A 20,899-nucleotide genomic window follows, 5' to 3' on the forward strand; every position below is an offset into this window, starting at 1 on the left:
GGTTTGTGAGTTTGACGCGTGGTCGATTCGCTCTCGCGGGTTTGAGAGGAGGGGTTAAGAAAATATAAATAAATAAAATAAATAAATAACGGTAAAAACACACCAAACTTACGTACTAGTACTTCATTTTGAATAAAATGGACTATTTTTAATTTTTAAATTTTTTTAATTTTTTAATAAAAATAAATTAATAATATTTTTAAAATTTAAAATTTAAATTAAAATTAATATAATATATATGAATTAAATTTATAAAAATAAATGACGCATTTAATTTTTCAAATCAAGATGTGGCTGGCTTACTCAAACGGTGATTAAAAAGATTGGCTTATGAGATTAAAATTTTGAAAAATTGAATAGGCGATTTAAAATGATTAATAGCTTAAACAAATTTCATACGTTTTTATCATAATTAAATAAATAACTAAATTGGTGGCAACCCCTGTTTATCACTCAGCTAGCTTTAAAATTTATACTGTTTGCATGAGAAATGGTCGATAGAGTAGTTTCATTTTGTAAATTTTATTGGACTGTTAAATTTATTATAATTTCAACTTAAAGTTTTTTTATTTGTTACAATTACGTTCAGCAATCTATTTTAGTTGACTGAATCCAAATGTGTAGCTAATATAGTAATAACATAATATTTTAATTATTGTCATGTCACTTACCATCGATATTACTATATTAATTGTATATTATTATTTAGTCAATTTTATCGGACTGCAATAAATATTGAATGAAAAATAACAACAAATTAAAATTTAATCATCACAATATTAAGAGTCACAAAATTTGAGCACCATAAGTGGTGCACTGAGAAGGCACCATATGGTTAGTTAAGATGTAGCTAATGTGGTAGTAATATAATGTTTTAGATATTATCGTGTCACTAATCACGATATTGCTACAACAGTAATACATTATTATTTTGTCAATTTTATTGGACTGTTAAACTTTATTGTAGCAATTCAAATGTTGAGCGACAAATAATAAGCAAATTAAAGTTTAAAGATCAAAATATAAGGAGTCTCAAAATTTGAACAGGGAAAGTGGTGCACCAAGAATGGCACTACATGGTTAGTTGACATGCAAGTCGGAGCGATTTTTGGTCTGAATGCATGAATTAAGTTAAGCCAATTTGCATGAAAAAATTCATCGATTTTGAGATTTTACAAAAATAGTCCGTCTTTTTGAATTTTGCAAATTCGATTCGAATTTTTAACTCAAAAGAAAGCCTAGTTTTGCAAATCTCAAAACCAATAGATTTTTTATGCAAATTGGCCACTAAGTTGTGAATACCAATTATTCATCAAAATTTTAAAAAAAAAGCCCAATTTAAGTTCTAAATGGATCGAGTTATTCTGGGCTTGGGTTCGTACAAACCCAATACAACAAATTTGTTAGTGGGCCAAATTACGGTTGGGTTGAGAATTGAGTCTAAACTTGTAATTAAGATTTGATCCTGTGAGGATTTTTTTTAAAAAAAAATAGAAAGAACATTTTGCATAAAAAATTCACTGATTTTATACTTTTACAAAAATAGGTCACTTTTTGAATTTTACAAATTAAGTCTGAATTTTTAGTAAACTAAACAGTTTTTTTTCTTCTTTCTTCGGTTTTTTTCACCGTCTCCATCCTTTTCCCATGTCACGGCCCCTCACTCACCCTCTGCTGCAACAACTGCATTCCGATGCACTCTCTCTTCCCATAGTTCTCAAATCCCGCGGTACCTCAGTCATCGCCGTCGTCTATGACCACACCATTCACCATAGCCTCATCTCCGCGATCAGTGCCATATCCGAGCCTGCATCGCCATTGCTGACGTCGGCGGATGAGGGAGAAAATTAGACCCAAACCAACCTCATTGCCGGCTCCTCTACTCTCTTTTTTTCCGATGTACAGATAATATTTTTCTTAGTTAAATAGTATAAAACATAGCTTAAAGAACTAACATTATATAAGAAAAAGTATAGAATGCACCGGTTATATCGCTGACCAATAGAATTGCTCGTCCTGAATTTTTTCTTAAGAAAAGAGATATGATTAATTTATTACTGATTATATGATGCAATTGTGGCGATATAAATTTTCTCTGCTATATAATGCATTGTTATTTACAGATGCAAACAAAGCGGTTTCCAATGGCACTTTATCATTTGTTTGTTTTTTAATTCCAAAATCAGCCTAAAATGACTCACGATTAGACCCAAATCCAGCTGGGTACCTTCACCTCTGTTTTTTTTTTTTTTTTTTTGTGATCTTTTTGAATCAGTGATTATCTTTTCTTTGCAAAACGCCAATGCTACTGCCACTGCCATAGCCCCGGCAACCAAAAAGAGAAACACCGAGAATCTAAAACAAAAGATAGAAACCGGCCCCCAAAAAGAAGACAAAAACTCCAGGTCTAATCACACCATCCACGGCCTCAGCCTAATCCCGGAGAGGACACGTGGCGCTTTACATGCCCATCACGTCTCCCGCAAATAAGCCGAACGAAAATAAAAAGATAAACTTCAAATATCATCATATTCGCATATCATTTTATCATTCTGCATTTTTGTTAAATAATATACAAAAAATATTACAGACACACCACTTACAGTTTATTGGATATTCATTTTAGTAGTCTATAATTTATCAAAAATTTATTTTAATATTCTTTAGTTTTAAAAATGAAAAAATTAATAGAGGAGATAATAGAAAGAGGGAAACGAAATTAAAGGATACAAAAGTGATACATTTTAAAAAATAAAAAGAGCATTTACTTATATACCACTTTATTATTTACCACTCTTAAAAGTATAATATTAAAATACTCTTTTAAAGTTCCAAAGTCTTCCAAATATACTCCTATAGTTGAATTCTGTTAATGAACTGTTACGAACAATCGTTATTTCTATAGAATGATCATTTTATCATTTCAAATATACCATTAGTCATCTATTGTCGTTAATTTTTCTTATTTGTTCTTAAATTAGAGATAAAATAGATATTTTTCACTACTTTTAACTATCGGAAAAATTTAACTTAGTTTTAACCCAAAATGAATTAACGGGCACTAATAGCAAGGATATTTTTGAATAACGAAGAAATATATGATGTGTATATTTGAAACAAAAAATAAATAAATCAAATATTTCAGAAATTTTTAGGAACATATAGGCAATTATTTTAAAAATGAAAAAAACATAAATTGCCACTACTAGTGCCTGAAATTCCAATTCAGGTTTATATATATATATATATATATATATGTATATATATATATATATATATATATATATATATATATNAAAAATTTTATTACATAATTGACTTAATAAAATTTTAAATGCAAAATTTATTCCTTACCGTCCACGTGGATGCTACATAGTACAAGAGAGGATCAGCTAAATAATTTACAAAAATACAGTAAACTATTTATCATCTTTAGTTAATACATTGAACACAATAAATTATTCATTGTGATTTATCATGCTCACGCGATAATATTCAAGTACAATTCTTCATCTTCGCAAAGTTTTGAAAAAATACGACAAATTGTTTATCATGCTTACCCAAAATACTTTTCTAATCATCTTTTAGCGCGGGTCAACGTGGCATTATTTTCGTAATTTAAATTTGATTAGGATTTTATTTTAAACAAGTACTTTTGAGAGAGCCAAATGAAAAAGAATCTCTCCAGTGTAGTATAATTTGAGTCTTCTAACTTATGATTTTTTTTACAATTGATGCCCTAAATTTTGAATAAGGCTTTATTTAATTTTTTTTAATTTTTTGAACAACTTTTTATTTTTCTCTTTGATTATTCTGTCTTACATTAGGGGTGTCAACGAGCCGAACACGAGCGAGCTGGGGCGGCTCGTGTTCGGCTCGTTAAAGTATCGAGTCGAAAAATTTAGCTCATGTTCGGCTCGTTAATAAACGAGCCAAACACGAGCTGGCTCACGAGCTAATCAACGAACAATAAGTTAAGAGAATTAGATTGAATATATATAAAAAATAAAATTTATAAAATCGTATCCATTAGATTTTGATCAAGTGGTTGAAACTTATATATAAATAAGTTTTTTTATAATTGAGTTTGATTTTATATTTTTATTTTGCTAAAAATAAAATAATAAAAATATATATTACATATATAATTATTTATTTATATATATATATATAAATTAAATAAATTATGTAAATATAAAATATATGTATTCGAACTGTTATCGAGCCAAATACGAGCGAGCTGACTCTAACTCGTGTTCGCCTCGTTTGTTAAATAAGCTGAAAAATTCAACTCGTATTATTTGGCTCGTTTACTAAACGCGCTACAACAAAAAAGGAGAATCAACAACATTTACTTAACAACATTTATCCAAATAACGCTAATTATCTTATTTAGCAACATAGTTGGAAAAGTGTTGGTAAAATGCATCTATTTAGCAACACTTCAAACTACTGTTGCTGAAGAAAAGTTTTAGTAGCATTTATTTTTATATCCTACAACACTTGCTTGCATTGTGAAGTTAAAACTATTAAAGCATTATCAATATTTTGTTTGAAAATTAATTCCCTCCATATATATATTTGTATAGCTTCCTCCAATATTTGTAAACTAGGTTTTTAGTTTTTTATAAAGTAGAAAAAAAGAGTTAAAATATTATCCAACTACATAAGGAGACAGCACAATCCTTAGCCAAATTCCGCCTTGCCAACCGTGCCCGGTGTCCTTGTCCTCACCGACTGACAAACACTTTTTTTTTTTTTTCTTTTTCGAGAGATACATAATTCATCAAGTTGTCAATTAAGAATAAACTTAACTGGAAAATGTGAATCAATTAGGATTCGAACTTAGGTCTCGGATATCAACCACCAAGCCCACTTGCTCTAGAGACGGTTGGTCATCGACTAACAAATGCCAAGAGGTCGAGATCCTATTTCCATTTTTTTCCTCTCTTCAGTTTGATATAACTATATCTTTTAGTACACAAATTAATCTGTCTATTTTGCTTCATTTTGCTTGATTTAAATTTATTTTCTTTTTTCTAAGAAATATTTATATTTTGAATGATTGGAAAGGATAAAGGGTTAGCACTTACTCACGGTATACTCTATTTGAATTTTGAGGTATGGTAGCACTCGTTGGTGGGATAAAAATGAATTAGGTTGCAATTGCACCTTATATATAGATTTGGTTGATTATCCTTTTCTCTTTTTTTCTTTTTTTCTTTTTTTTGGTTTTTTTATGGCCATTATCATACTGTTTATTGAATAGATTTGTTATTCCATTTTTTTTTATGATTTATACTATTGACGCTCCTTACTTAAATTTGCTCAACTAGTGTTCAACGAAATGTCACAGTAAGGTAAAATTAAAATTTTGAATGTCACAGTAAGAGTAGTTCAATTTTTATCATTCATTCTTTTTTTTTCATTCAAATTATTATAAATATATCATATAACATATTTAATATATTTTACTTTATTTTTCTTACAGGTTGAGACTAAGGGGGTGTTGTTTGGCCTAGCTATTTAAAAGTAATTTTGAGCTCAGTAGAGCGTTTGGAAATGACATTCTGAAAATCTGATTCTGCTTTTTAGAATCAGAAAACTGATTTTAAAGGCTCCAGAATCAGAAGCAGAAAAAAGCTGCTTCTCCAAAACTGATTCTGATTTTGAACTTAAACTTCTAATTTTTATTTTTATTTTAGATTTAAAGTATAAATTTAATATTAAATTTAAATTTTAAAATTTTAAATTCATATTTGAATTTTTAAATCTCAACTTTTCAAATTTAAAATTTAAAATTTACATTTAAAATTTTAAATTTAAGTTTCAAATCTCAAAATTTCAAATTTCAAAATTCAAATTTTAAAATTCAAAATTCAAAATTTCAAAATTCAAAATTTTAAATTTTAAATTTCAAAATTTAAAATTCAAATTTCAAATTTTAAATTTTGAATTTCAAATTTCAAATTTCAAATTTCAAATTTCAAATTTCAAATTTCAAATTTCAAATTTCAAAATTCAAAATTCAAATTTCAAATTTCAAATTTCAAAATTTCAAATTTTAATTTTAATTTTAATTTTAATTTGAAATTAAAAAATTTTAATTTTAATTTTAATTTAAANAATTCAAATTTTAAATTATTTTAAAAATAAAATTTAGTAAAAATATTAATATATGCAAACATCAAAATTTTTTTGCTAAACAACTTTAGAAAATCACTTCAGAAAATCATTTTTTCTAAATTCAACCAAACGCCCTACAGACTAACACGAGATGCAAACATGCTTCTACAGGATGCATGTTCATGAGATTGGAATGGAGAAGTGAAAACATCTTTTCTCTAATTTTCTCAGTATCATTTAATAATCATCATATTTAGGTACTCATGTATTATGGATATTGAATTGTAATTTGACATAATTTTTTAGATATTGAATGAATTAAAGAGTGTGATTTTCTGTATTAATGCATGAGATGTTTAATAGATTTGTATGTTAATAAAATTTGAAATTGTAGTTTGTTGTGTATTATGAATATTGGCTGTGAGTGTAATATCATAGCAATAGATTTCTATATATCAAAAATTAATAATATTTAATTACCAATTAATATTTCAAACTAATTAAAAGCTTAATTAACAATATAATAATCTTTTCAATACTAGATTAACAAAAATAATTAGCGTCATCAAGTGAATGATGGAAATGGTTAATTAGGCATACCATATTATCTATTAGTGGCATACTAGCGATGTACCCGCGCTTTGCCGCGGATATAATAGATATATCGTTAATTATATTTATAAAATATAGTATTCTATTAAATATATATATTAAATGTATATTTGTATCAACATCTGATTTCACAATATAAAATTTTATTATAGATTTTGTCTTTAGGTATTTGATAGTTTTTATTTAAATTCTTAGGGTTCCTTAAACTTTCAATATTTTCTGAAGCAAAACGGAAAAATTTGTAATACGCATATTTTTAAGCCAGTTTGTCCATACCTATCCTTTTTTTTTATTTTTTTAAATTCTTATTCTTCTACCTATATTCAAATCATTTTTTGTCGACCCATGCAAATAATATCGAGAATTGAAAATATTACGTAAAAAGTAGTTACTTGATTTGTAGGTTTTTAATTAACCAGCCTGCGGAGAACAAAAAAATAGGAAGAAAAAGAGTATGAAAATAATTAGTTAGATGTTCGTAATGAATAATTTATTTTTACTTAACAAATAGTTTTCACTATATTACAATCGTTAAATTTACAAAATGTCACGAACTAAAAGATATAAATCAATTAAATGCATATTAAAAAAGAATAAATTTTCAAAGAATAATATATCTCATAGAGGATTGAAAGAAGGAACTGTCGTAAAAAAGTTGAAAATTACCATACATATATATAGGTGAATACAAATGATAATTTTTCTATTTTTTGATTTACCAAAAGAGGTTACAAATTTGTAACTAAGCCATGTAGGAAAAAAATTTGCAGGTGTCAACATAAAAAGCCTGCAAGTGGCGAAAAAAAAATTCAAGTGTCAAAAAAAGATATAGCTATCAAAACGGGAGAAAGAAGGAGAGAGTTTTGGGAGACGTGTCAGTTTGAGAACACTCCAAACTCTCTTTTAATGTCAAAAAATATGCAAAGAACAAATGCACCGAAAATCCCCCCATGGACCATATATGTATCCACAATCAACGGTCCATGGTGCATCAAGAGCACCAAAAGCAACTCTAGGACACATACAGTCTATTGTGCAGCAGGTGCACAGAAGGTAGCCAGACTAAACGTCGCAGCACATTAATCTAACGCTACGGTCTACAATGCACCAGGTGCACCGTAAGTAATCGAAAGACACGTGGCAACACATGAATCTAACTCCACGGACTTTAGTATATAGTAATAGATGTGGAATATCTTTATTGGCTCCATATTAGGTGCACTCAATCTAAATGTTGCTAGAACAAACACCAACGCAAGCATAAGCAATACAAAATATTAAATGTTACTAATAGTTTTAGCAACATTTCTAGCTCATACAGCAACATTTATAAATGCCCCTAAATTAAAGTTTTCTTGTAGTGACGAGCGATTCGATCTCGAGCTTATTGTGAGCCGAACACGAGCTGGCTCGCGAACAGCGAGCTGAATTACCACCCCTAGTCTATATCTAGTTCATCTTTATGTTATTTTATTATGAATTTATCAATTATACATTCATCTCACATATATAATTTAAAAATCAAATTCTATATAATTTTTTTTATAATTTAATGGATTATAAGTCCCGGATACATAGATGTGACAATGCACCAAGTGCAGGAAACAATTTACCTTCTCCGATAGCAGTTATGGGTGGAAACCGGCTGAGCTTGAGCCAGCTTAACTCAACTCAAGTTTAGCTTGAAATTAATTTCAAATCTAAATTTAGGTTCAAGCTTGGTTTTAAATTAATTTGAGCCGAGCTCGAACGTGTCTAACTCCGAGTCGAAAGAACTCGAGCCTTAAACGAGCCGCTTGATATTCTTAGCATCATACAATCTATAGTTTAATTTTTATAAAATATTATCTAAATTTTGATATAAAAATATATTCACTGGTTCAACATACAAAAAAAAATGCATGAAATACGGTATTATAATATTAAAAAAAATAATTTAGGAGAAACGACTCAAGCAAGTGAAAGAGAGGGGGAGAGAGAGTAATTAGAATAGAATTTTGTTGGTTTGGTTTTGTGGGCCAGTAAATATGCCAAATAAACTAAACTCTACATACATATAATTAAAATATATAATATATATTATTATATATAATTAAAATAGCTAGGGCTACTATACTCTTATGAGTATAGATATTTTTATACTCATAAGTTTTAGACCGTTGGATGAAGGGATGTATGGTTTGGATGATAATGGTCTCCGGTTAGGATAATAGTGGTCTCTTGAGGTTGAGTGAGCGATTGGTTGAATAGTACCGTTTAACGGATGGAAATGATCAAAAAGGTAAATCTAACGGCCGAAAACTTATGAGTATAAAAAAAAATATACTCATAAGAGTAAAGTAGCCGAACTCTAATTAAAATATATATTATATATAATTATATATTTATAATTATTTTTAATATATATATAGCTTTTCGAGTCTAATTTGAGTGAATCCGGTAATACTTAAGTTCGACCTGAAATAAATTTTGAGTTTTTTTTTATTCAAGCTCGACTTATTTAATTTTGAGTCGAACTCAAGTGAGTTGAATACCGAGCCGAACGCGAGCCAATCATGAGCCGTTTCGCTGATTTGCTGGCCCTAATAGCAGTTGCCATAAAATTACTCACATCAGATTCACCTTTCTAGTGATCACCTTACCATTCTTGTGCACCTCTGTCCTTCTCAACCCTTTCATTTTCAACCATTTATTTGAAGAACTAATATAGGGCAAGTTTCGAGAATTCATAGTATTATATATGAAAAAAAAAAAAAAATCAAAAGAATTTTAAAATTTTTGAACCTTTCAAAGCATAAAATAGATAATTTTAGCAATTTTACAACATTAGAAAAGAAAAAATTAAAAGCATATTCGATTTTTTTTAGCATTTAGGCTTCGTTTGGAATTGCGGGAAGATTGAGTTACGTGCGGTGGGATTGCGGGAATGTTGCATTACGTGCGGTAAGAAAGTATAAAGAAAAAATATCCGAATTGTTTTCGTACGTAGTATTGCGTTCCGCATGTTATGATGAGTCGATTATGATATATTTTCTGTGGTCCCACCGGAAAACGCAGAAGCATATCCCTATATGCTTTTTTTTCTAACTCTATTTTTTCTAACAGATCTCAATACCAAACTAATAATAGTATATAAAAAAAATATTTTTAACAATCACAAACTAAGACTAAATATGCGTAGGAAGTAAACCAAAACTCCTTTTAAAATTTGAAAGCTTGAGGACCAAAATACAATTTGATAAAAGGTTGAGGGGCTCATTCTGTAATTGAACCTCTAAACAAAAATACCCGCCAATACAGGAGCCACAAGCCACATGAGAGAAACATCGAGTAGGCGAGCAACGAGGTGAGAGAAAATAAATATTTTTTGGTATTTTTTAATTTATTTTTTTTAGGGTATAAAAGGGTTTATAGTTTCTCATCTTTAATTGTTGTGAAAATTGAAACCTAATACTCTTTCTCCATGTTTTGAGCTCGTGAGCGTCCTCTACTCGATTTTTTTTTTTTTTTCTAGGGTTTGTTCTCCGAATCCTTCGAACCAGGGGATTCGTACGGTTCTTTTGTAAGTATATTTTCCTAAATCCTTTGCGATGTTGTCTCGTGATTAATTATTGTTATTATTATTTGGCGTTTTGCGATAAAATTTGATCTTTGGGTTTTGTTTGTGGATATGGAGGCGATGATTCTTTCTTCTTCTTTTTTTCAATGCTCGTGCCGATTATTCATTTAGATGCGTTTTGATGATTCATTTTTGTGGAGTCTTTTGGATTTCACGAACTACGCTGGTTTAATTAATAAATTTCAATAAATTTTCAATTTTGAAATTTCTCCTTTTTTTACGGCTGTTTTTAAATTCTGGTTCGTACGGATCGAATTTTGTACTCTCCAACTCAGTCCTCAAGAAATAAAATAAAATAAAATAAAATAAAACAGGGGGTCCATTTGTGTATTTAATGGATTCTCCATTAGTAAGATTATGAATTTTATATTTTGAAGCACTCAATTACTACTTCATAATACTTAGAACAGAGTGACTCTGTCATAGAAAGCCTTTTGTGTTACTTAATCAGAAAAAGATATCTCAAGAACAATTTTTTTAAAAAAGTATGTTCATAGAGTCTTGTTATGCATATTATTTCTACATTTAGATGATTATAAATGATTTAGTTTCCAATTCTAGGTTTTGTTTTGGATTTTTTTTTCTCCTAATTGGGTTTTACGGATGGGCGCTCCTTTTATGTTTCTCTTTTGTGTTTCCCTCTGTGTGATTTTTTAGGGTTTATCAAAGCTATGTTTTGTTTCTGGGATTAGTATGAGTTTGCTTCTTTTTAGTAAACAAAATAATAAATTTCCCTCTGCTTTGTAATAAAAAAAAAGATTTAAAATAGTATAGAAACACTAGCACACGCAAAGTTCATTATGCATATGTATTGTTGAATGTTGATCTACAATTTTTTTTTTTTTCTAAAATTGTTTCAGGTTAGTAGTATATCTGTTTTGCCATAATGAGATTTCTTCATGGAGCTCCTCCACCTACTTGCCCTGTGGACCGGCGTTGTTTGCAGTGGGCTCAGATTTACCTGAAATATTGTGTCTGTGGTGCAAAGGATGAAATTGCTTTGTTGCTTGGATTGGTTAGTGTTGTTAGTTGGGGCATTGCCGAGGTTCCGCAGATTATCACGAATTATAAGACGAAGTCTACGGAAGGCCTTTCGGTGGCTTTTCTTATGACTTGGATCATAGGGTCAGTGATCTCTTGTTCACACCACATTTTCTTTTACAACTCGAGAACGAGTACTAGTTGTTTCTGCTTTATCATGCGTAAATTGTTGTCTCAATTTATTGGTGGTAGAAGTTACGAAGGAGCAAAGCAGAGCCAAGGATAGTACAATGAGTGTACTTGTAGGATAGAATAATACTCACAATAATTTGGAATGTTGCTATATTAAATGTTGTCTCATATATTTGATGCAATACTAAGAGTATGCAAATATATAGCCTTGTTTGGATGTTAGAACTTGTTATTCAATGAAAATTTATGCTTCTTCAGGATTTTCTTTTACGATTGAAAGCTTGGAGATTGATTTTAGCTCCTTAGGAAGTCTTGACAAGCGTAGTTTTAGTAGAATAATGTATTTCACCTACAAAGCAATTTATCTTATTCTATGAAAATGATTTGAAGCTGAATATAGAATGCATTTCTTAACGTTAGATCTTGGTCCTCATCTACCAAAAATAACAAGTTTCATGAGTAATTCAAAAGATATATTGAATAAAATATTGATACATCCAACTGGCTTATAGTGCTGGCCTATAGTTATATTTACTGTTCTGTATTAACAGTTACGTTTAGCTAGTTTATGTCGGGATTCTTGTGGTTTGTGCTGACTTTGTCCTATCGTGTGGTTAGAAAGCTTATGCTTATGACAACTATTAGTTTTTTTGCGTACCTGTATATATTTAACCTCAGATTCATCCTTTCAATATTCTTTTGTTTTTAGTATCCTGAAATAATTGAATCTATCCTTTTAATTGCTCCTCCTATCTAATTTATGTGCAGGGATTTATTTAACCTTGTTGGTTGCCTACTGGAACCTGCTACTGTAAGTTTTTTTTGCATTTATCTATTTGTCTTTAGTAGTACAACTTTTTACATAAAATCCTGTTCTTTTTCTTTTTTTTGTATAAAAGATTGTTTTGATCTTATGATAGCATAGTTTTGTTCCAAAGGTGCTTGAAGGTAGATAATGCTGATGCATGAGAAAGCAGATAATATTGGTGAATGACTGAAAATAATCAACTAAAGAGGATAATCTTTCTGACTATACTCTTTTTTTTTCTTTTTTTCTTTTTTTTGCAGTTGCCAACACAGTTTTACATGGCTTTGGTAAGATACAATATTCAAGCATTTTCGTACTGGGAGCGTCCAATTCGTTGTTTTGAAAAGGTACTATGCATTAAACATGCAGTTATACACAGCAACTACAGTGGTCTTAACAGGACAGACTATATACTATAGTCACATTTATCCACGACTCAAGGCTAACAAAAGTAGAGCATCTAGCAAGGTAATTAATTTCCCTATGATTTTGATGCCATTCCTGCCAGCTAGCTTTATTGTAATTCTGCACGATTCTTTCAATTTTATATCACACCTTCTCCACTGCTCAAGTTGTTCGTTGCTTTTTATTTCATTTTACACTTTATAGTTGTCAACAGTTTCACTGGACACTAAAACAACCATGTTTCACTACTTCTATTCTGGAAACTATCATGATGTCAATACGCATCAATTTCATGTGCATATTTTTTGGTCTTATATGTGAGTAAATATGTGAGCATGTATCTTTCATGATTTATTTATTGAAGAATTAATAATAACTCTTTCATATAAGAACACATTTCTCTGCACGCTTATATCATTGTGTATCTATGTGTTAGGTCCATAATAGTAATCTTGTTATGCTTGCATGTTAGAAAGGGAAACAAAACTTTCATTTCCTAGTGGGACTATTTGATGATCCTTGTCAATTGGTGTCAGGAAATTTTAATGTTACATTGATTGGTAGAAAGATATATTTACAAAAGCAAGATATTGTGGATTGGATGATTCGGAAGATTAAATGAAAATCGCTATATTTATCAGTACTTTCATTTTAGACTATATTAAAAGGCTGCTCAATTTGAAATTCTTATGTCATTTCTTTTTAATTTTTTTTCGTATTTGTTCTTTTAATGAATATAGATGCATCAGTGATTGCTTGTATACATGCAGATATATTTGCATATCCATAATTGTTTGTAGACATAAGTACATGCACGTCAGTATGTCTTACATCTTCATAAATCTAATTTTGTATGTGTCTATATATTTATATATATAGAGAGAGAGAGGCTTCTATAATATCTAAAGTACCAAGGTTCTAGTACTATAGTCTCGTTTTCAACCTTAGAATGTTCAAATTAACGATTCACACTGTTAAAACTGATCTAGGGTATTGAAGTTTTTAGAAATAAAATTTTATATTTTTTTCGACATAGTTTACTTTATGATTAAACCACTTCAAAATTGTCATTTTTCAATGGCTACGATGCTGAGTTTGTAGTTTAATGGTGTAGAAAAATCTAAATTTATCCAAATTTTGATAGAAAATATTTTAAACTCTTTAGATAGAGGTCAGCATCTTTGATCTTGAATTCAAAAGTCCTATCCTTAAATTTTAATGATTGTTCAATTTTCACCGTTCATTTTGACATGATTTACTTACTAAGTAAACGATGTCGAAAAAAATTTAAATTTTATTTCTAAGAACTTCATGTACCCTAGATCATATTTAATAGTGTGTTTCGTTGATTTGAACACTCTAAGATCGAAGATCGAAAACGATCCACACCGGTACTATAGATAATATAGTAGCTTCGTTCTATATACATATGTAGTTGAGCTCATGTTAAATGCACGGGGGGATTTGTGCTTGTGACTTTTTAGCTGCCAGATCGCCTAAATATTCGTGTAGCAATATTAATGGTGTCCCATTAAGTGCCGTTTACTACTGCTGCACGGATCTTGAGGTGATCCGACGACCAAAAAGTCACAAGCAGGTTGAGCTCCTGTGCTTGCTAAGAATTTACAAACAGGAGCTCAACTTTCTCTCTCTACATATATATATATATATATATATATATATATATATATATATATATATATATATATATATATATATATATATAAAATTGAGCTCCTATGCTTTTAAAAGTACCAAGTCATTGGTACTTGTAAGTTTCGGCCCTTGGATTAAGAGATGTGCGGTTAAGATGATGTGGGCCCTCTAGGGTTGAGTGGGTGGTTGGTTGAATAGTATAATCTAACGGGTAAAAATGATCAAAGATGTAGATTTAACGATAAAAAATTTACAAGCACCATAGCCGGACTTATATATATATATAAAGTCCGGCTACTATACTATTATGAGTACGATCGCCCTCGTACTCATAAGTTGTTTTCGATGATAGAGCTTCCGAATCGACGATCCACACCATTAAACTTTATTTAGAGCATTTGAAACATCTAGAGATCAAATTTCATAATTTTTCGACATTATTTACCTTACGATCAAAAGCTCACAAAATCGACAATTTTTAACGGCCGGCATGGAATACTTGCTAGTTTAACGGTGCAAAAGAATCCGAATAGGTTGAATTTTTGATAGAAAATTCTATTCACTACCTAGATAAAGATCAATAACTCCGATCTTAAATTGAAGAATCGGATCATCCATGTTTAGGATGTCGTTCAATTTTGACCGTTCATTTTATGCTCGCTTGATGGACTTAACTATAATTTCGAAAGATTCCGAAATTTATTTCCTAGACGTTTCAAATGTTCTAGATCATATTTAATGGCGTGTATCGTCGATTCGGAATCTCCATCATTAAAAAACAACTTATGAGTATAAAGAGCTCTATGCTTATAAGAGTATAGTAGCCCTATACTCTCTCTCTCTCTTTCTCTCTCTCTCTCTCTCTCTCTCTCTCTCTATATATATATATATATATATAGAATTGAGCTCCTATGCTTTTAAAAGTACCAAGTTATTAGTGCTTGTAGGTTATCAGCCCTTGGAATAAGGGATGTGAGGTTAGGATGATAGCGGTTTCCTAAGATTGAGTGGGTGGGTAGTTGGTTGAATAGTATGATCTTACGGGTGGAAATGGTCAAAGGGGTAGATCTAACTGTGGAAAACTTACAAGCACTAAGTGCTTAGTGCTTTTAAAAGCACCATAGCGGGACTCTATAAATATATAATGCAAAAGATTTCAATAAAAGTAAAGTTTACTTACTAATACAGCAAGTGCGGTATATGTTTGGCATGTGCATGCATACTATTGTTTCATGCTTGTGTGGCCACATGCGTAAATTTGCGCTTATTACAGAACTTACGGCTAAATCCCTCTTTTGCAAACACACACACATACATACTTGTACAAAATGTGCAAGCCACATGTTTAGTAAACTATGTTGTTTTGGTACTTATCTGTCCTTGTGGGTCTCAATTAATCATTCTTCTTAATTTCTAATAACAGTTACATTTATTTCAATCAGCATATGGAAAAAAGGAATATTACTTTCTGTTATTTTCATTTATTTCATTTGTATACATACATATGTATGCATGCATGTATATGTGCATGGGGTTAAAATTGCTTATTAATGATACTTTATTTAATCATGAAATATAGGAAGAAGAAAATTCAGCAACTGAAAAGCTATTGGCGTATAAGGATGACCACAAATCTAAAGCAAGTGACCAAGCAAATGGAGACAGTTCTGGAATTGAAGGAAACCATATGCGAAGCTCACCAATTCCTGTTGACCCAACCGTAATTCAACGTTATACTTCTGACGGCAGGGATTTCTACTATATGTAATTTTTTGATCTATTTAATTATCAAATATTTTGCTAAAAAATGTGATCTATTTAGAATATTTAGATTTTGTTTAAAAATAAAAAATTACTAGAATTGTAAAACTACTTAGTCTGCTATTTGTAGTACAATTTAAGGTTCAAAATATCACTCTTCACTTGAATACTTGATACATTGAATTGCCAAACTTAAAATCTAGAAACATTTGTTCATTATTTGTTTTGTATCTATTTCACTATCATTCCATCTTTAGACTTGTGTTTTTCTACTTAGTGGTTTGTTATGATTTGTAGTTATAATTTATTTTGCTTTTTTTTTTAAACCATTTTTTCTTCTCTTGTTATTTGCATTACATTACAATTTATTTATAAAAATTTTAAGACAATGATTTCTTTTTTTTTGGTGGAATCATCCTTATTAGTTACTAGATATTGGGAGTAACTCCTCTCTAACTTTTTTTTTTTTTTATTGAATCTACAGGTCGGCACGATCTCTATCAAGCAGCCCAATACCAATAGCTGGTTCTTGGTTACCTCATTCACCTTATACTAGCAGGACACCCCTGCTCACACAAACTCGATTTCTTTCAAGAGAACCATTACTAGATGGTCTTGTTCCAACACAATCTGCGCCACCAACAAGCAATACAAGAAATATACTCTCCGTGGTAATTAATACTCTTGTAACTTTTACATATATATATTCTTTCGAAGTTTCTATTTATATATATCTACCTCTCTAAGAAAGGATTTAAGTGCTGTAGCAAGGAAGTGTGCCGAGCACTTGCCTCCATGGTATGACACAGTGTGTCGTACCTATACGCACGTTTCACAAAAATACTTCTGTGCCGACGCACAATGGCAAATATATTTATTTTCTTTGACATCACAATATTCTAATTGATTATTATATATCTTTATCAAATCTTTTGCACTTTATTAATGTAACTACTTGCTAATTTTAAATAAAAGATTGTTTTGAACTGTGCCATCCACGGTGGGGTCATATCATGCCGATGTTTTGTCGACATGATATGGCATGATAGACACAACCTGTGCTGATAGATACTTGAATCCTTCTAAGTTTTATATTCTTATAGATACTTGTTGATTTAGTTTTTTACATAGATACCCTTAAGTTAGAGTCATCCAAATTCGTGTGTGGAATTGGTTTTTTATAAATAAAATTATAAATGTTTTTAAAGTTGGGCATTCTTTTTAGTGCAAAGGGTATGATAAGGAGAGCATGCATTAAAATTGCAGAGAGGTACATCTAAATAAATAATATTGCCAATATATATATATATATATATATATATATATATATATATATATAGTATTTTTGCGTTTGTTTAGGTGATAGAATGATACACAATTCATTCTCTAATTTCAGGTACCTTTTACGGCGTTCTGCCTGGTTATGTATTTTAATTACTTCTCTATAGGCAATACATTCAATACATCGCCTCATGGAACGGTTCTACGGTTGGGCCGGAAGCTTTTACAGGTAACAAAAACTGAGACTTTCTCTTATTTTTGGTGAATTGATGGGAGTTAATATATTCTATGAAGTTTTTTGTCAATTATTTTTTGTGATAAATTATTTTGTGTGAGATATTTATTTAGTGCTTTTGTTATAATGCCATTAGTTAGGATACTCTGTTAAATAACTCTCTCGCAGGTGAAAAGAGGCGACTCATCACTTCAACATAGTGGCGAAAGCAGCGGGATTGGAAGCTTCCTCGGCTGGGCAATGGCGGCTATATATATGGGGGGCCGACTTCCTCAAATTTTCTTGAATGTAAGATTACACTCTATGATATCGAAAATTTTATGATTTTGAGAGTATAATTTTCTTCTTTTAGTCAAGATTTCATTATATGTGTTTTATTAAATTGAGAGTAATTTGCAATCTTTTGCAGATTAGGCGAGGAAATGTAGAGGTAAGCTCTTCTCTTTCTTGTGCTCTTTTAGTAAATTATTGTTTTCGTGATTTCTACTATCAATTTTTTTAGTATGAATATTCCTCTTGGGCATTTATTTTGTTGTAAAAAATGAGTTCTTGCTACCTTTCCTAATTTATGTGCTTTAAAATAAATTTGATGTTAGAACTGAAGGTGTTAGATGGTAATGCTATATCCATACAATGATTTTTAAAACCCACATGTATATGACCTTCGAAAAAAGAAATCTACAATAGTAGGCAAGTGTCATAGACTTGTTTTGTTGTTTAATTGTCTTTTTTACTTCAGTTGTGCGTTATCGTAAAGTTTAATTACTCTTGGCATGCTTGTCAACTACAAGTTTTATAATGTCCTATTGATATGATAACAAAAATTTGAAATTCTGTATGTTTGATAATTAGATTGATGTTATTGAGAGACCAAAAAGTTCCTTGAGTTCAAATAAATGTAGCAAAAGGAGGAGGTTGAAATAGAACATTTTACGTGCACAGATGATAGGAGAGAGTCACTCTTGTGATCAAGATATTCAATGAGACCTTTTATGTAATGTTATGTCGAGTGATGACAAAAGAAATATTTGTCAACTTCTTTTAAATAGCAGCTACTACGCCCGCCATAGCTGCCACTGTAACGTATTTACTATGCTAATACTACGCCATTTTGTTTAGAGCGGTATTTTGTGGAGTGGGTTCGTAGTGACTTCTTTAGCAGCACTGAGTCTGCTAGAGTGGGTGCTATAAAGTGGGGTTAAAGCAGGCGCTATGGGCTAAAAAGCTGGAAATTTGCAAATGAGTGAAAATGTCTTATTCAGTCGGATTTGAAGTTAAATAAAATGATCTAAATCCTATCAATAGATTACAGTCTAGTTTTTTGTCCTTCTGATTTTCTAAATTATAATATTTGAAGTTAGTTTTATAAATAATGATATTATATTTGATATGCTTGCAATACTAGAAAAAGATAATGGTTACTTGTCTTTCCTTCAAAATCATATGTATTTTTTGTAAGAAACGACGAAATATTTAGTAGTCTTTTTTGTGAAATCTGTTACGTGTTCACAACGCCCTCTATGGCGTCCACTATTTGCTTTCCACTATGAGACCCTCCACATGCTACGTGCTCGTTATCTGCTATTTATGGCCTTGTCTTTTTCAATTTTTAATTCCCAACGATGAACTTTGCATGCCAAGATTGTTGTCTCGGTATTAGAATAAGTTGTTAGTTTAGTTAATATTTGGAAATTGTCTATTATTGTGGTACCTACCATACTCTGCAATATTTTCTTCCTATGATTGGAGAACACTCTCTATACTAAGCATCGGGGGACCTTTGTATGTTTGTATGTGATATTCGACGGTGATTTTTTATTTTTCAAGTTATTTCATTTAGCTTGATGGTATATTGGTCTCAATGTTGATGTCTTCTGTGCAGGGCCTCAATCCGCTAATGTTTACATTTGCTTTAATTGGAAATGCAACTTATGTAGGAAGGTATCTAATACACCTGAAACTTTTAGAAGTGCTTAACAACTCTAGTTTCCATCGCGCCTTTTTTATGGATATATACGATTTGATAATTATGCATCCTGACTACGACTCTTTGTTTATGCAAATGATTACTTATTTTTGTCGCAGCATACTCGTAAATAGTTTGGATTGGAATAAAATCCGGCCAAATCTTCCATGGCTAGTTGATGCTGGGGGATGTGTGCTTCTTGATTCCCTTGTATCCTCGATATTTTCTATTTTACTTTTTCCTAAATAATTGCAGCAGGAACAACTTAACTCCTTTTACAGATAATCCTTCAATTTGTGTACTTCCATCTTCGAACAAGAAAGAATCACGAAGACGCAGATACTGATTAGTCTGAGTGAGTTTGTGTTTCATGAACGTCAATATTGACACGCTGTGCTGTATTTTTTGTATTTACTTTATTTACGACTAACATTTTCAAATTTGATTTCATGCAATTCTTTCAAGTCTTTCTATCATGTGCATGGGTAATTAAATTTCATTTTCTACATAAACTTGCGCATTTTTTCTCGTCTTAGCGACAAGTATTTTAGAAGGAATATCACTAATCGATTTCTCATTATTTTGTTGACACTTCAGGAGGCTGTAGTATTCTTCCGGCTAACAATGGGTGGCCTTTTATTGAGAGGGATGTCGGCGCCGAATTTGAAATTGAGTTTTGTTGAGATCGCAAAGATTTTATTATGTTTCTTAAGATGTGGGAGATCTCTTATATATGTTCACAATTTTGATTAACTAGCTACGTTATCCTGTTGAAATTTGCTGGATTTCTCTTTTGACGGCTGTATCTGGCCTTTGATTTGCTTTCTGTTTTTCATCATTGGGCTTCGTGATGGCTGATTCAATCTAACAACTTGAAATGCTTTTCTCAGGTAATTGTAATATATATATATATATATATATATATATATATATATAATTTGAAGATCATCTCCAACATTCTTTTCTTGAATAATATTTATTCTCAGTTGGAATATATCTTTGAAATCGAACTACAACTTACTTTTCATAAACAAGGTTATATCATATCAAGTAAAAATTCAAAATTTTAAAAGACTAATTATTAACATTAAAAAGTATTGCGATGAACATTATGATTTAGAGTCACTGTATTAAAAATTCAACGACTCGTCAAGAATAAATTTTGATCCAAAGGCTATTAACTCAAGAGGCGTCGAGGTACGACCGTACGAGTTGGCAAATTGCAAAAGCCATATTTTAAAACTTTTCTTCTCCGTT

General features: G+C 30.5%; 1 protein-coding gene across 2 annotated transcripts; it reads left to right on the top strand.

The window, feature by feature from the left end:
* LOC109709717 lies at positions 10,028-20,478 on the top strand. 2 transcript variants are annotated; one of them, XM_020232046.1, is made up of 15 exons: positions 10,057-10,084; positions 10,253-10,300; positions 11,218-11,482; positions 12,299-12,341; positions 12,599-12,625; positions 12,708-12,806; positions 15,979-16,163; positions 16,645-16,831; positions 17,557-17,670; positions 17,845-17,964; positions 18,086-18,106; positions 19,559-19,617; positions 19,762-19,852; positions 19,924-19,997; positions 20,240-20,478. In XM_020232046.1, the coding sequence occupies exons 3-14, from the start codon at positions 11,244-11,246 to the stop codon at positions 19,990-19,992; spliced, it is 1,254 nt and encodes a 417-aa protein (XP_020087635.1). In that variant the 5' UTR covers positions 10,057-10,084; positions 10,253-10,300; positions 11,218-11,243; the 3' UTR covers positions 19,993-19,997; positions 20,240-20,478. The 2 variants fall into 2 exon arrangements, with proteins under 2 accessions (XP_020087636.1, XP_020087635.1); XM_020232047.1 differs by lacking the exon at positions 10,253-10,300 and having other exon boundaries at positions 10,028-10,084.

Source organism: Ananas comosus, linkage group 4, assembly GCF_001540865.1.
Source record: "Ananas comosus cultivar F153 linkage group 4, ASM154086v1, whole genome shotgun sequence".
NCBI lineage: Eukaryota > Viridiplantae > Streptophyta > Magnoliopsida > Poales > Bromeliaceae > Ananas > Ananas comosus.